The 16263-nt window shown below is 34.2% G+C and overlaps 1 protein-coding gene across 11 annotated transcripts in view; it reads right to left on the reverse strand.

Annotated features, from left to right (window-relative positions):
- Positions 1-16263, reverse strand: part of scrib (scribble planar cell polarity protein) — a 149370-nt gene extending 133107 nt beyond the window's left edge. For 5 of the 11 annotated variants that reach the window (XM_074136534.1, XM_074136538.1, XM_074136533.1 and 2 more), the window contains exons 1-2: positions 15914-16262; positions 13202-13319 (exon numbers count right to left, since the gene is read on the reverse strand). In XM_074136534.1, the coding sequence (XP_073992635.1) occupies positions 13202-13319; positions 15914-16075 (280 nt within the window). In that variant the 5' untranslated portion in view covers positions 16076-16262. Of the gene's footprint in view, positions 1-13201; positions 13320-14554; positions 14652-15913 lie in introns of those variants that run through there. The other 6 variants (XM_074136541.1, XM_074136539.1, XM_074136540.1 and 3 more) reach the window with 5 other exon arrangements.

Genomic DNA, 16263 nt, shown 5'->3' on the forward strand with positions numbered 1-16263 from the left:
CACAGGAAAAACTCATAAATATACATCCAATGAGAATCTCAATAAAGAAACATTACATACGCTCGCTATACTCGTATTTCCTCTTAATAAAAGTAGAGTAAGTAAAAAATATTCAAATTAAATTCCAAAATTGATTAGAGAAAATGGGAAAAACCATTTTAATTTCAAAATGTACGAGCTGAAAAACTATTGTTCGGAAAAACAAGTAGCCAGCTATGACGCGGAATTTACAAAAGAATATCTGCAAATCACGGACATACACCAGTGAACCCATCTCTCAGAGTGGCGGAATGAATATTCCACTTCCCCACTTCTAGTTCCTGTTCTGTCTCACTCGCTCAACAAGCTCAATATTGTATAACAAACCTTTTAATATTATAACTAAGTTTAAAATTTCAAATTTATAGCGTTTTTCAAGTAACAGATATTTTTATCAAATTTAGATAATTTTTTTTTTAAATAATTTGATAAATACTTGATGACTAATAATATTCATACATTATTTGCACAGCGTACAGCGTAATGGCTTTTAATTACCCCCAACTTAGCCATAATCGGAAGATAAACAGATACTGTAAGTAGTTATATTTCCGGGTTAAAGAAAAATCGTATGAATTGTTATCAAGGAAACCACCATTAGTTTTATCCTTGCCATGTATACAAAAATTGAACTTCCGGTAACCAATTTTTGATACATCCGGAATTTTACAAAATTTTAAAGTTTTTATTATGGAGCTTTTTTTTTTTTAAATGCACTAATGGCTTCTAGATACTATCCACTGTTCATCACTAGACATGGGCTCTCAGTAGCTCCTAGGAATAGAAAATCTAAGGTCTAGCAGCTAGATTTCAAGCCCAGAATCTCTCCGCGTGAGACTCCAGCACGCTAACCAATCTAGCTAATCCCCTTAGTTTATAATATAGTCCCCAGTTTAATTTTAATTAAGAAAAAATGTGTAACCAAAATTGCAGGAAGCTTAAAGTTGAAATTTTTCATTATTTTTGGTGACTTGATTCTCATAGCTTCAATGGGATGAAATAAATAACTGCTAGTTTCAGTCATGATATGCCGAGGAGTTTTCAACCTAGGGACTAGGTCTTCCTTAGTCCTGAAGATGACCCTAGTCCCCTAGGTCGAAAACTCTCGGAATAATAAAAATATAGTCGAGCTCCCATAAAGGACACTCTCACTAACGGCCACCTCCATTTACGGGCCAGTTTTTGGATTTCCCCGTTTTACCCCCAATACAATTGTCTATATAAAAGAACCTCCGTCTAACGGTCATTCTACAAAGCGACCGCGCGGACATTGATTTTGGGGAACGGATTATATGTTTCACCTTCCACCCAACGACTACCTCATTATTAAAACGCGGTGATAAAAAGTAATTATCCCCTCTCAAGTTTTTGCTTTTTTTTTCTGGTTTTTCCTAAAGTTTCCCTATATAAGCTCCACACATCTTGTACCATTTTAATCCATTTTTCAATATTACTTTGGACGAACAATATTATTTTTTTCCTGATATGTCTCTAAAACGAAAATGGTTAACTCTAGAATAGAAAATAAATGTGTTTTGGAAGATTTTGCAAAAACCAAATCGAGTCATCGTCAACTTGCCGAAAGGTTTGTTCTATTTTTCTGATAATAGATGATAGTATGATGATTGTTATGAATAAATATGATGATTATTATAAAAATTATTAATTAAGTCAATAATTTGTAGTTTATTGATAAATTTTTTGGATAATTAAGAAAAATTTGATGCATATCATATAGCTGCAATAATTATGCAATTTATGTAAGTATTTAAATCTATTAATAATAAACAAATTTTAAATAGATGTTTGGAAAAAAAACATATTTTTTCTTTACGAAACTTGCCTACCTCCTTCTAACGGCCACCTCCAAACAGCGGCCACTTTGCTTTCCCCCGCCAGTGGCCGTTATTGAGAGGTTCGACTGTATATCATGATTGAAAAACTGGCAGTTATTTATTTCCATTCTATATAAATTTTTTGTTTCTTTGCGCAAACATTTTTCATAGACATTTTAATGGACACCATTTCTTAAATTGCTAAAATTTGCATTTATTTGAAATTTTTAGGGCAACTTTTTTTTATTTACCAATACAATTGAATTATAACCATATTTACCGCCCCAGTGTGACCTGTGTCTCACAGCGCTTAGATTCTCCTCTTTTATTTATTTATGAATTCAGTTAATAAATTCGTAAGAAAATACCCAAACAGAATGTTAGAAATAAAAACATCAAAGGGAAAAACAAGAAATATCTCTTTTTCAACATTTAAATTTAATTAAAAAAATAATATTAATTAATTTAAAAAATCTCTCAACCGACGTAGAAATAATTTAAAAAATAAAATGTTAACCAAATATTTTTGAAAATGAAATTCCTATTATTTAACGACCATTAAAAACATAAAACTAAAAAGAAATATTGCATTTATTAACCGGTTAATATAAAAACCTGTGAAGAAAACAATTTTAATCAACCGGTTTACGAAACCTGGTTAAAGGAAGTTCGTCAACCTAACATCCCCCCCCACCTCTAACCAATAAACTAAATTATAAATATACTACCAAAACAGATTTCGAAAGCTCTAAATAGATATTTTTACACAAAAAAAAAGAAGACTAACTATAGTCTTGGGACACAAATAAAAAACTATACTAGAGTTACTAGTTACCGTAACTTTTATCTCCCACCACACACATACTAGCTCCCCGGCTAGCCAAAGAATGTTGATTTATTTGATTAAAAGGTCTTGCGCACAGGAAGTGCCTTATTTTCGTCAAACTATATATATATATTTTTTTTTTAATGAATGAATTTCCTGTTTCCGTTACTTTTTTTTTTAATTTCTTTGTTTTGTCGGTGGAAGGGAAAAATTGTTGAGATTTATTGAAAACATTTTTACTAGATAAATACGAGGGTCATTCAATAAGTAACGAGACAAATTATTATTGCTCAAAAACGGTTTATTGAATCAGTACAAAACTTTGGTTACTTTTCAACATAGTACCCAGCAACACTTATACACTTGTCCCATCTTTCTGCTAATTTGTAAATGCCCTTGGCATAAAATTCTTTGGGTTGATCTCGAAGTCACTTTTGCACCTGATTTTTTACCTCTTCATTGGATCGAAAATGTAACCCTCGTAGACCATCTTTAAGGGGTCCAAACAGATGGAAGTCTGATGGGGCGAGGTCGGGGCTGTAGGGGGGATGTGGAAGGATCTCCCATCCCAGTTTCTGTAGTTTTTCTTTCGTCAGCTGTGCCGTATGTGGACGGGCGTTGTCATGAAGCAAAATCACGCCTTCAGTCAAGAGCCCACGGCGTTTCGTTCGAATTGCAGGTCTTATCTTGTTTTCCAGCATGTCACTGTAGTACTGGCTGTTGATTGTTCTTTGGCCTTCAAGAAAATCACAATAAATTGGCCCCTGAAAATCCCAGAATACTGTAAGCATGACTTTACCGGCAGATGGCTGGGTCCTGAATTTTTTCCGAATGGGAGAAGTCGTATGCTTCCACTCAAGGCTCTGTCGTTTTGACTCTGGCTCATAGTGGTGGATCCATGTTTCATCACACGTTACAATTCTTTTGAAAAAACCTTCTCCTTCAGTCGAATATCGATTTTTCAACTGTTGACTGATTTGAAGCCGGGTTTCTTTGTGAGCGTCCGTGAGTTGTCTGGGCACCCATCTCGCACAGGTTTTCTTGTACTGCAGCTTGTTGTGAATAATGTTATGGACAGTTCCAACACTCGCGTTTACTTTTTCACTTATCAGTTCAACGGTGATACGCCTATAGTCCCGAATTAACGCGTCAATCCGAGATTCGAGAGAGGAAGTCCCAACTTCGATCGGTCGTCCACTGCGTTGCTCGTCAGAAACTTTTGTACGGCCACTTTGAAACTGTTCTACCCATTTGTAAACGTTCGAACGATTCAAACAATTGTCTCCGTACACTTTTAACATTCTTTTGTGGATTTTACTACCTTTCTCACCTTCCGCGACTAAAAATCTGATCACGGCACGTTGTTCTTCCACGGTGCAATTCTGGAGCGGACTCGCCATCGTTAACTGAGTAAATTTGAGGTTATGTTTAGAAAATATAATTGAACAGCTGATCAGATGTCATCGCAAGGTTGCCAACTTTATGTCCTGAAAGTTTCATGCGGATCAATTTAGCTGTTTTTGAGCAGTAGTAATTTGTCTCGTTACTTATTGAATGACCCTCGTAAATACCTCGGAGGGAAAAGGCACCATGTCCATTTTTTTCGATTTTCAGATTTCGGCATCATTTTACAGATTTTTTGTTGCTCTTTCTACAGGTGTAAAGCACTATGACCTATGTTTACTATTAAGCGATTTATGTATTTTTAAAAAGCGCTATGATACTTCATTGCTTAAGGATAAAAGGCACTACATGGACATACATTTTTTTCACAATGGAGATCAAAATAAAATATTTTAAAATATGGGAGTTAAAGTGGCCGTACCTAATGTAATAATTACGGTGAGAAGTACAGGAAAGAGTACAACCGGAAAAGTGGAACAAAAAATGAATTTGGAAAAATATCTTTATTTGGCTCCCCTGTAAAATTTACTTTTTGTGACATGGTGCCTTTTCCCTCCGAGGTACAGAAATATACTTACTGGTGGTGTGACAACTCAAACGACTTTTACAAAATCATAAGCGCCAACGATTTAAGCTCAGAATTTGGGGTAACATATTTAATTTTTACACACATTATACTATAAATCGTACTAAAGCAATTCAGATGTCATTAAATGGCAGTCAGCACATACGCTCATTTTTTAAAAATATGAAATCAATTCATTGTGATTAAAAATAATTTAAATAATCAGCTGTATACTTTGGACTAATTACTGAACTGAGTTTGAAACTGAGGTTCAAAATAAAATGGAGTTTGTATGACAGAAGTGGCAATTCCGGTAAAGGGATTTCGAAATACGCTACTATTGGAGAACCAATAATCAGCAAACGGAAGTTTATGATATATTTTGTGTTTCCGACACTGGGAAACAAAATTAAAGATGAGACAAAAAACTGAAGATAAAGTTAAAAAATAACAACAGAATTTTGACTTGTTTAAAATTATCAAATTTATAAAGAATAAAGCAGCTTCATGATGACGAATCCAATAGTATAAAACTGATCATTACATCATCGATAAAGAATCTATTGTGAAATGAGCGTAATGTTAGGAAATATCAACATTTCAAAGTGGAATAATAAAAAATAAAATAAATAATTAACTGTTAGCTCTAGCGTAATAAAATCTCATAATCAAATTAAATTGTACGCCCCCCCCTTAATCTGATTTCATTTAAAAGATATCGAGAAGGCTCCGATTATAAGTTTAATCTTGTTCCTGTAATTATAAGTTGAAAACAAATTTTCCTCGAATTTTAAATTATAATTAATATTAAACATTATGAAACTACACTTGACACTGAAATCGAAATGGCTTTTTGGGAGGGAGGCACCAATCCTTTGCATATGATCAGCGCCTGTACCTACGCACAGCGGAAGAGATAAAGCTGCTGGAAGAGTGATGTAAAGGTAAATCTATTGAAGCCATTAGTTAGTAAAGCATATATCCGGTAATCTGATGCTGACCGAACTACGAATTTGATGAAATTGTTAAGTTATTCTACTTCTTTTTCGTTTGTGTCCATGTTATTTTCTTAAGAAAGAACTTGCCGACAGACATACAATAGAAGTTCTGCAAAATTCTGACATGATCGTTTCCAATAACTGGGGACTTCTTGTTACATATGTATTAATAAAAATAAATAAAGCAATAAATATAATTCAACAGAGGAGAGAAAGGAGTAATCTAAGGATAAAGTGAGGAGTCAATTACAAATTCCTGTCATGTCTAACACATTATTCCCTTAACCCTCCCCTTCGTGGCATCTTTTCCTCTCATCCCCTCCTTGAGTGCAGCTCCACCTAGCAAACTCTACTACTAACTATGTAAATTAAAGGTTCGCCAACAATTGGTGCTTTCTACATTTTTTTTTTATTGAGATCAATTGTACTTCCGGTAAATTACAAGTTTTCGAACTGAACCTCCGCCATAACAAGAGGGTGTGTAAAATGAAATACATAAAGTTAAGATTATCACAAGACTTGTTTTACGTAATGGCAATTCACAAAAGTTCTGATTCGCAAACTACAAACTTTTACCAAATGTTAGTTTTGTCTGTTCTAAACTAGTTTTTGAACATAAGAGTGCGCCACTTAATTGTGTAACTTCCTTGGAAAACGTTTCAAAATGAAATTCTAGAACTTAGTGTACGAAAATTCTTAGAAGAAAATGCCGGAAAAGTTTGTTAATACTAAGGAAATTAGTAGTAATACTTTTTTCTAAGTACAGTGGAGTCTCGGTTATCCGTCACCCTTTTATCCGTCTATTCCAATTAACCGTCACTCTCCTCAGTATTTAAAAATTAAAAAAAAAAAAAAAAAAAAAAAATTATGTCGCCGACATTGTATTCATTAATTTTAATACACAATAGAATGAATTGAATACGAGGGTCGTTTGAAAAGTCCGTGCAAAGTCAGAGAGATAGCACCACTGGTGCGTATCGAGGTAATGTTTAGTTAGTAGCATCTCTTGGAAGAACACACACCAAGTTTCAGCCAGATCGGTCTATTTCTTTGTGTTTGGCATTCGTTTGAATCGAGGAAGTCGAGTGATTTTCAAAAAATGGACGAAAAAGAATTTCGTGTGTTGATTAAACACTACTTTATGAAAGGCAAAACGCCTCAGGAGACTAAAGAGAAGCTTGATAAACATTATGGTGACTCTGCACCTTCGATTAGAACAGTTTATAAGTGGTTTCAAAATTTTCGGAGTGGCCATATGGGCACAAGTGACGCTGAACGTTCTGGACGCCCTGTTGAGGTTACTACTCCAGAAATCATTGATAAAATCCATGATATGGTGATGGATGACAGAAGAGTGAAGGTGCGTGAGATTGCTAGTGCTGTGGGCATCTCGAATGAACGGGTACATAATATTTTGCATCGACATTTGGACATGACAAAGCTATCCGCAAGATGGGTGCCGCGATTGCTCACGCTTGACCAAAAACGAAATCGTGTGAAGTGTTGCAAGGACGGTTTGCAGCAGAAGAATCCGCAGGACTTTAAGCGTCGTTTCGTCACTGTGGATGAAACATGGATACATCACTACACTCCTGAGACCAAAGAACAATCTAAACAATGGGTTACCAAGGGGGAATCTGCGCCAAAAAAGGCGAAGACCGTCCCTTCGGCCGGAAAGATTATGGCGACTGTCTTTTGGGATTCGCAAGGAATAATCCTCATCGACTATCTGGAAAAGGGTAAAACTATTACAGGTGCATATTATTCATCGTTATTGGACCGTTTGAAAAACCGAGCTGCAAGAAAAACGCCCACGATTGGCCCACAAAAAAGTCCTTTTCCATCACGACAACGCACCAGCTCACACCTCAGTAGTTGTGGTCGCAAAATTAATGGAAATAGGTTTCCAACTCGTTTCACATCCCCCCTATTCTCCAGACTTGGCTCCCTCGGACTACTATTTGTTCCCCAATATGAAGAAATGTCTGGCGGGAAAAAGATTTTATTCAAACGAGGAGGTGATTGCAGAAACGAATGGCTATTTTTCAGACTTGGACAAATCCTATTATTCGGAAGGGATCAACAAACTAGAGCAGCGTTGGACGAAGTGTATAAGCCTAAAAGGAGACTATGTTGAAAAATAAAAAAGGTTTACCCCAAAAAATTAAGTGGTTTTTATTTTTGCACGGACTTTTCAAACGACCCTCGTAATGAAAGATACCTGCCCTTTAAGGCTTAAGCGTATAAACGTATAAAATATGTATACCAGTTACCTGTTTTATACACGTTAAACAAAAGAATCTGGAAATTTTCCTGTTTTTTTCCATTATCCGTCTATTCGACTATCCGTCACGTGTCCGGTCCCGCTCATGACGGATAACTGAGACTCCACTGTAATAATTCGGAATGTTAGCTATTCTATGAACCGTCATGAGTAGAAAATGGCGAAAGAAACGCGTGCAAAATGCCATTTTTTTGAACCAAAGCTTCCAAGAGAAACATTTCAAATAAGAGTAATGTTTACGTAAAACCCAGAAAGTGAGTACCCAAAACTGATAAGAGAGATCTTAGTATTTTAAGTACCACCAAACCCAGGGAGGGTGTACGTACAAAAGAGTTAAATTCTCTTAACATGGAGTCACGAGAATTAAGATCCCGGCTGAACCCCGCAGCCCAAAACCGAATGGTGTCGTTACTGGCCGATTGGTTTCAAGAGAAAGAGGAACTCTTTGATGTATGTGAACGTGCGCGACTGCCGTCATGACACCAAAAAAACATATGACATAGGATTTCCAAGGAGAAACGTGCACGTAGCTAATATCCGTTAATGTATGCAAACTCATCATTACAATGGCGACGAAGTTATTAAGGTCAGCCCTGGACTGACTGATAGACTAGCAGGTTTTATTATTATTATTATTATTTTATTTAAGGTTATTGGCGCCCGGAGCTTTTTTCAGTGCACTGCCGGCCTCCGGCCAGTGTTCTCTCGTTACAGACAACACTGTCCATCACCGGACAGTGAGCTGTAAGAAGCTCCTAGGAAGAGAAAATCTAAGGGTCAGCAGCTGGATTCGAACCCGAGACCTCCGTGTGGGAGTCCAGTACGCTAACCGCAAAGCTAATCCCTTCCCCCTAGGTTTTATTATTATTTATTAATTTTTTTTTTAAATAAAACTTCACGCGGCCAAAACAATGTATTTTGTTAACTTTAAATTGTTCATATATTTGACAAAATATTATTGGAACGTAAAGAATAAAGTCCAATGTGAAGGTTATCTACTAGAAAGGTTGGAAAAACAGAGAAAAACCACGTTGTTATTTTAAGTAAACTGGGAAAGTTTTAGTTAGATGAAAGAACTTCTATGTGTTTCCACTAAATAATGCGTAAATAGAAAAACAAAGTGCGACAGTACGAGCTTTGAAGGTTAGAGTGGTTAGCAGCGTACAAAAGGCAGAAAAGAAATTAACTATTTCCTTTTGAACGATGGGTAATTTTTTTTGTCTAAGGAAAAGCTAATGATAGCAATAACAAATATTTCACAATAGTGGGTGACACAATTCTATTTAAAATAGAAGCCGGCTCAGTACACTGCAGATCTATTGTCAAACTTAAGCGTATTTTCAAGTTAAATTCTTCTTCTTTTTTAAATTCCTTTTAATACGTAATCAAAGAATTCTGAGATCTTGACAAATTTCCATTAACGAGTTTAGTTTCAATTAATACCACCTACATAGTTGGATAACCTTAAAGAAATTTATAGATTAAAGAGGCTCAGTCCAATCAATTTGTTGGTAATTTACCTTGGCAACTAACAAACACACAGACATAAAACGGAAGTAGAGTTTCGTGAGATAAACTAACAAAATCATCGGCCGCCTATCTCTTAACATATACACTAGCGACCTCTAGCGCATCAACTATTCAAAGCGCTCATTAAATTGTTCTTACACTCTACAATCAATAAATTTTACTACTACACTATAATACCCTTAAAGAACTATTAAAAAGTAAGATTTAAATCTGATTTTCAAACGGTATAACTAACAAGAGGAGTAGAATATTAATATTAATGGAATTTTGAAACCTGAGGAGTAAAGTTCAACTCATTTTCGTGATGATTATTATAATCCAGAGTGAAGCGCCATCTTTCTAACTTAACGCGAGCTGCTTGAGTGGGAAGAAGATCCCTGCTAAAGATAGGATGGTAGAAGAAGATATAACCTCTTGAAGGTGAGGAGAGATATTAAGACTTTTTAGGGTGGTCTCCATTCCTAGCGGTTTTCCAGAGAGTCTAGATGATTACCAGGCGTTGCCCTCCCTGAATTGGGGAAGGTGACTATCTTCAGGGATTATCCCAATCTGCGGGCTAACCGATCCATTGGATTTCGCAAAAGGGCCTGGAAGGGTAAACGCTCTCATTGAGAACACTTTCAACCTTTTATTTGGGGCCACTTTTGGTGGGAGGAAACAGGATGGACAGGGAAATCATGCAGATTAACGGCTTCCTGTTCTTCTCAAAACTTCCTGGGAGAGCTTGTTTCCTGTTGATCTGAGACAACCATACTTCAGGGAAGCGTTAGAGAGCGTAACTTGGCTGCTGGAGTACCCTATTCTAGAATATACCCTAAATCTAGATTCTTCTAGGAAAAACTATTTTCAGCATGTTCAAGGAGGGTGATTGAGAGGAGGGGATGAGTTTCCTGCAAGGAGTAGTCAGTCATTCTTATCTGCTAGCTTCCACTTCTCCAAGAACTCATCTGGGTGTACCTATTTCATCATTTCCTTCGTGCTACCAGGGTCTCAAAACTCAAAGAGGGCACTCTAAATCTAATTAAAGGTTGCAGCGAACAATGAAAAAGCCCCAAAATTTTCTGTGATTCCCCTAATAAACCCAAAAATTAATTGTATCAAAAAACATTGAATTATAAGAAAAATCTTTGGAACCATTCTGGAGAAAGAAAAACGCTTCAGTAAAGCGCCATTTTGACTAATTTTCACCAAAACTTTTAGTTAACCTGAAGAAGCGGAAAAACAGCAAAACAGAATACCAAAATTTGAGTTCTAGATCTAGACGACTATTAGCTTTGAGGACTGTTTAGGGCAAAGAGGATCGACAAAAACATGAATTTGGAAAATGTAATTAGAAATGACACGAATTTAAAATCTCTTTTAAACAGCAATAAAAGAAAAACCTATTTTTAATTTGACTTACTTAATGTCCAACATAAAAAACATCATCTCCTACCTTGAGTTCAGAAGAAAAAGGAAAATTTTTAAGAAGAGTCAATATTCAGACTGCTAAATATTATTTAAAAGGCTAGTGTCAGCTACAGGTAAATGAACGTTAAACACTCTACTGGCTTAACTCCAAAATAGTTTCCAATCCGGGGAATGTTTATACATCTTATATACTCTTTAGTTTAGGTCATTGTTTATATAAATAAAAAAAAATCTTCTTGAAAATTTTATTTCTAAGTGATTTTTAAAAATAAAACTTGCAACGAGCTCGTTTTGAATCCTCTTGCGCGAGAAACATTGCTTCAAATTCTCCTCTTACAATTTTGTAAGCACTCTATACTCTTTGCGCATGGAAATTTTCCTAGAAAATCGATACCTAGTTCGGGAAACATAGAAACAAAGTTTCGAGAAAAGAAAATGTTGGGCATAATTTTCGGGAAATTAAAAGAAAAAGACAAAAAAGTGCAGCAAATATCCATGTACGAGAATAAAAGTAGTCGTTCCAGTAAAACATTTAACTCTCCTTAATAAAAAAAAATACATCGGCAAGTACATTATACTGAAATAGAACTTGTGAGAGACGCACAACTATTCCCCTTTTTTGTCCTTATCGATCAAAACTTTACTACAGCATCCCTTAATAGAACGAGAAATAGTAAATTTGAACTTCACAATATATGTATGCCCGTACCTTTTAATATAAGCGTTACCCACATAACCCTGACCCAAATTGGTGCACGCAATACTATCTGGATTAAGGAAGAAATTATTTACCCCAAAAAATCCCCAGATTGATGAAAAATCCCACAAATTTAGGAAGTAGCGCAAGACTTTTCATTGTATTGAAGAAGTTTTTCTTCAAAAATAAATTACTCTTTCCGGTCTCCTTAAGTGCACTTTGTACTAATTTTGATTTTTAATATTTTTTTATTTGAAAGATTTTCCAAGATTAATGGAAGTAATTCCTGGAAATGGGAAGATTTGGCAGGCTTCTCTCTAACGTACCATTTCAGTACGATGTACCTGTGCACATACATTTACAATTACTTTGAAATTAATTTTTGGGTATTTTTTTTTTTAGAAAAGTCATGTGAGTGTGTTTCTATTTGTTCAAGATCTATCACTTCCGGACAGTTCTATTGGTTGTGATGATGAAGGGGAATAATTTCCCTACAACTAGACATTGCATCATCATTTTAAAATATAAATATTTATTATCATTTGTTCATTGAATATTATAAACTATAAAAACATAAATAATGTCGTTTTAAAATGGACATAATCGAAGAGTAATGGCCAAGTTATTTCATAGATGAACGGTTCAGATGATAAGTAGGGCGCGTTTAAAAACTAGGTCTTCAGGAAACATTAATAAAACCTCTTTAACTAACATAAAAATTTCAGACAAGTTCAAAGTAATTATTATTTATATCATATGGGTTTCATTTGCCAATGCTAACTAAATACTTTTACTTTCTCTAGCTTTATTATTATTAGTATTGCAATTGGATCAAATTTTAGATTTTGAACTTACACCACCCGAACTCTTTTGAAGTTAAGATTTATGCCGAAGATGCCACTTAATATCGAGAACATTAGCCAGATTCTAGCCGGATTTCCGGCGATTAGATTTTTTGTAAAAAAAAAAGTTTGCAGAGAGGGTACACAAAGCATGGCTTGGTTGGCAAGATAATGCCTTAACCTAAAGCTAAACTCCTAGCAAAGTACCTCGAAAAAGATGTAGAAGTCTTTGGCTTCGCCCCCCCCCCTCTCAATGGAAGACTTGTAGAGAAACCTCCAAAATCAAAATAATTTTTTAAAATGCTGAATAAAAAAAAAATATTTTTTTTTACCACAGTTACCTATGTTGGAAAAAAAACCGAATTAACATTGATTCTCGTAACTTTTTGCATTAAAAAATCAAACAAAAATAAAATATAATTTCAAGGTTAAATTATTGCATAATCATAGAAAACTCACACTAACATATTTAATGCACCTTCAACTATTTTGGTGACATTGTTTAAAATTCACGGTTAGTATTTATATTTTTTCAAACACCGAAGGTCATTTAGTAAAATGCAGACTAAATACACTATCATTATCATAACAGTACTGTTAGCAGAAGCGAAAATTATTTTATTAATTTTCAAATTAACAGAAACATTTACTAAAGTTGATTTATCTTGAAAATTTGGAACTATTTTCGATCAAAATGTTCAATAAAAAAAAGAAATTATGACTATAATTTTCTTTTTACAAACGAGCAAAGATTGCGGCAATAAAACTTACCATTTCTGGACACATCCAATTCGACAAGATTCTCAAAATTTTGTATGTCCGGTGGAAGTCGGTGGATCTCATTGTCGCTTAGTCCTAATTTACGCAAACGATGCAAACGAAAAAAGTTCTGCAAAAAGAAAAAGAAGGAACATTAATAGATTATCTAAATTCACAAATTATTAAAATTAAAAAAAAAATAACAATAAAATCGTATGGAAGATGTTTGACAATTTTTAAACAAATTGCAGTACAGCCTCGTATCAATTATTCAACCTCTTAGCGATTGTAGCTTACTCATCTACTCAATCAGCCTCGGAAGGACCCCCTATATCAGCATCATAGTCTCGCAACAAAGTAATACAAGAAAAACTGCAGGTAATAAACAAGAGTACAAACACGATCGTAACGATAGCAATAAAAATTTAATAAACGTCCTGAAAGGTGCAATACTCTGATAAGATTAAGGTTAACTGGAGAAAAAAATAAAGAACTGAAATCTTCAAGTACCTTGGAACACACCAGCTTCTTCGAGAGATAGAAATAACATGCAGGATGTTCAAAGCTGTTAGAAATGGTTTGTTAAATCGTCAAGACATGGAAAAAAAAAGAAACAAAAATGGAACTGTAGATATCCACAAATCTTCCAAGCTTTACCTAGTTTGGTTAGACCTAGTCCTTAACGGCCAAACCGATACTCTTAAAAGCTCTATTTAAGGAAATGGCTAAACAAAAATAAGTGTCGCAAACACGGCAAATCTTGACCTAAGCCAGTCTCTGAAAATGTCAAGCAAAATAAGTTTGACAGAGACACGTATTGTGTATGAACTCGTCAAACTAATAACACCAAATGCAATGGCCAAATAGACAGCATTAGCGAGAGAAAGGTCCAGATTGCAATAGGAACAGGGCTAAGGAGGAGAAGAGAAAAAAAAAGGAATTAAGGAAAGAAACGAGTTTGGGAGCCCAAAAAGGGATTGGGCTCTCTATGAACGAACCTCCAATATAGTTTGGGCTATTATATTGAAGGAACACAAAATAAGTATAAAATAACTTTAGAAAATACTATAAAAAAGCTATAAGATTGACAACAGCCAATTTTAATTAAGAAATGAAAGTCGTTTTATTAAGTCATCAGATTAGATCCTGATAATTACATCTGAGGAAAAACTTACTAAATGAGTTGAAATTCAATGGTAAAATAAAAACTCCCAAACATTCTCAACCTTATTCTCAAATCCAACATATAAATATCCTTGGAACATAGAATGAAGTCAACAGTAATTCAATTCCACTTAAAACTAATAATTATAAAATTACTCCTTCAAATAAGTTGATAATAATTCAATGACTTGTCAAACTTACAAACTAAAGAATAATATTAAAATTTGAACACGAATTCGACATAAAACTTTCAAAACTTTTTCCGGTAAAAAGAAGAAAAAAAAACCTTATGGAAACCTTCCACTGAAACTAAGAAGAATCGGCCCTGCCAGTGCTGAATTAATATCAACATCCCTATAGCAATATTTCCTCAAATAACTGGGTAATTCTTGACAGTCAATTATCAAACTAAAATATTAATTGTGTTGTTATCTTTTCAAAAAATTGGTTATAATTCTTGATTTTTTTAGAGAAACTGAAAATAAAAATAAACAGCTACCATTTTATTATTTCAATTAAAGCACTGTTGTATACCTGAGCTTCTTAGCTAGAAATATATATATATGTATAAAACCCATTTGAAATAAATTACATTCCCTTTTCAATCTAAATCATTGGTAGTTTCAGTTTGCAATGCAAAGAAAGAATAGAAACCAGTAATGACAAGAAAAAATCTTCAACTCCCATTTTTTGTGTGTTAGTTTGTTAGACCGGTTATAATTGCACCTAATAACTCATTAATTCTTTTAAAAATTTTGAACGATTACATTTTACAACTAATAGTCATCAATACCGAATGAGTGGTGACGATAAATATTCAAGTTAAAAGATTGTAAACATTTTTAACACGTTCAATTCGAAATAAATAAAATCTTACAACATCCTTCAACTATATACTCAAATCCCAACAAATGAATGCTTTTCAAACTGAGAATTCTACCAAACATATTACACTTTCTTTTTTACAGTAAAACCTTAAGGTTAATTTAGATACATGAAGCAAAACAGTTCTAGAACAGTGCATATAAAAACTAGTAGCAGATTATTTCATAAAATCTAGTTATGTACAAATTAATATTGTCTACACTAAGTTACTAAAATTATTCATTATGCAAAACTTACAAATAAACAAATATATTTCCCAAATTTACTTGTTTTCTAGTTATCTCACTGATATTTCGTTGAAAATTGACTGAAATCTGAGAAATCAAGTAGGAAATCCTAAACTTAAAAATTCATAATTATATCACTTCCAAACTATTATAAATTTTAGGAAATCTATTTGCTTATATAATTTTAAAATTAAAGATGTTAGATAACCTTTACACAAGATATCCTCCCTAATATTTGAAATCATGTACTAAGTTATTTCAAAAGAGTGGAGATACTGTACACAAACACGATTTGAAAATTCAACTGTATGTCAACAAAAACAGGTGTTAGTTTAAAGCAGTAGGTCACATTTATTAATAAACAATAATATTCGAGGTAAACCTGACCATTTGGTGTGTTTGAAAAGTTTTTCTTTTCTTTTTTATTAATATATTATCAGGAACCAACCTTTGGCAAATCTCTAATATGATTTGCATCTAAAAGAAGTTCTTCCAGACTCCTTGAATAACGTAAAATGTCCTCTGGCACATTAGGTAGGGAACAGTGACGCTTGTCCACGTATTCTACCTGCCGATTACATCCTTTGAAAATTGGTATACAACGAAACATTGTTTTTAATTCTATTTAACAATAACACTGCACCACATAATTTAATTACTTTTTATCACTGAACTAATTCACTACACCAGTCATTAGAGGGTTGAACGTATACGCAATCTAGAACTACACCCATAACTAGTAGAAACACGACCAACAGTAGAACTGAGTACACCGAGTGACGTCATCTGCCGGGAGGA

The sequence above is a fragment of the Rhodnius prolixus genome, unplaced genomic scaffold (genome assembly GCF_049639745.1).
Source record: "Rhodnius prolixus isolate KJV_2025 unplaced genomic scaffold, Rpr scaffold_5, whole genome shotgun sequence".
NCBI classification, from domain to species: domain Eukaryota; kingdom Metazoa; phylum Arthropoda; class Insecta; order Hemiptera; family Reduviidae; genus Rhodnius; species Rhodnius prolixus.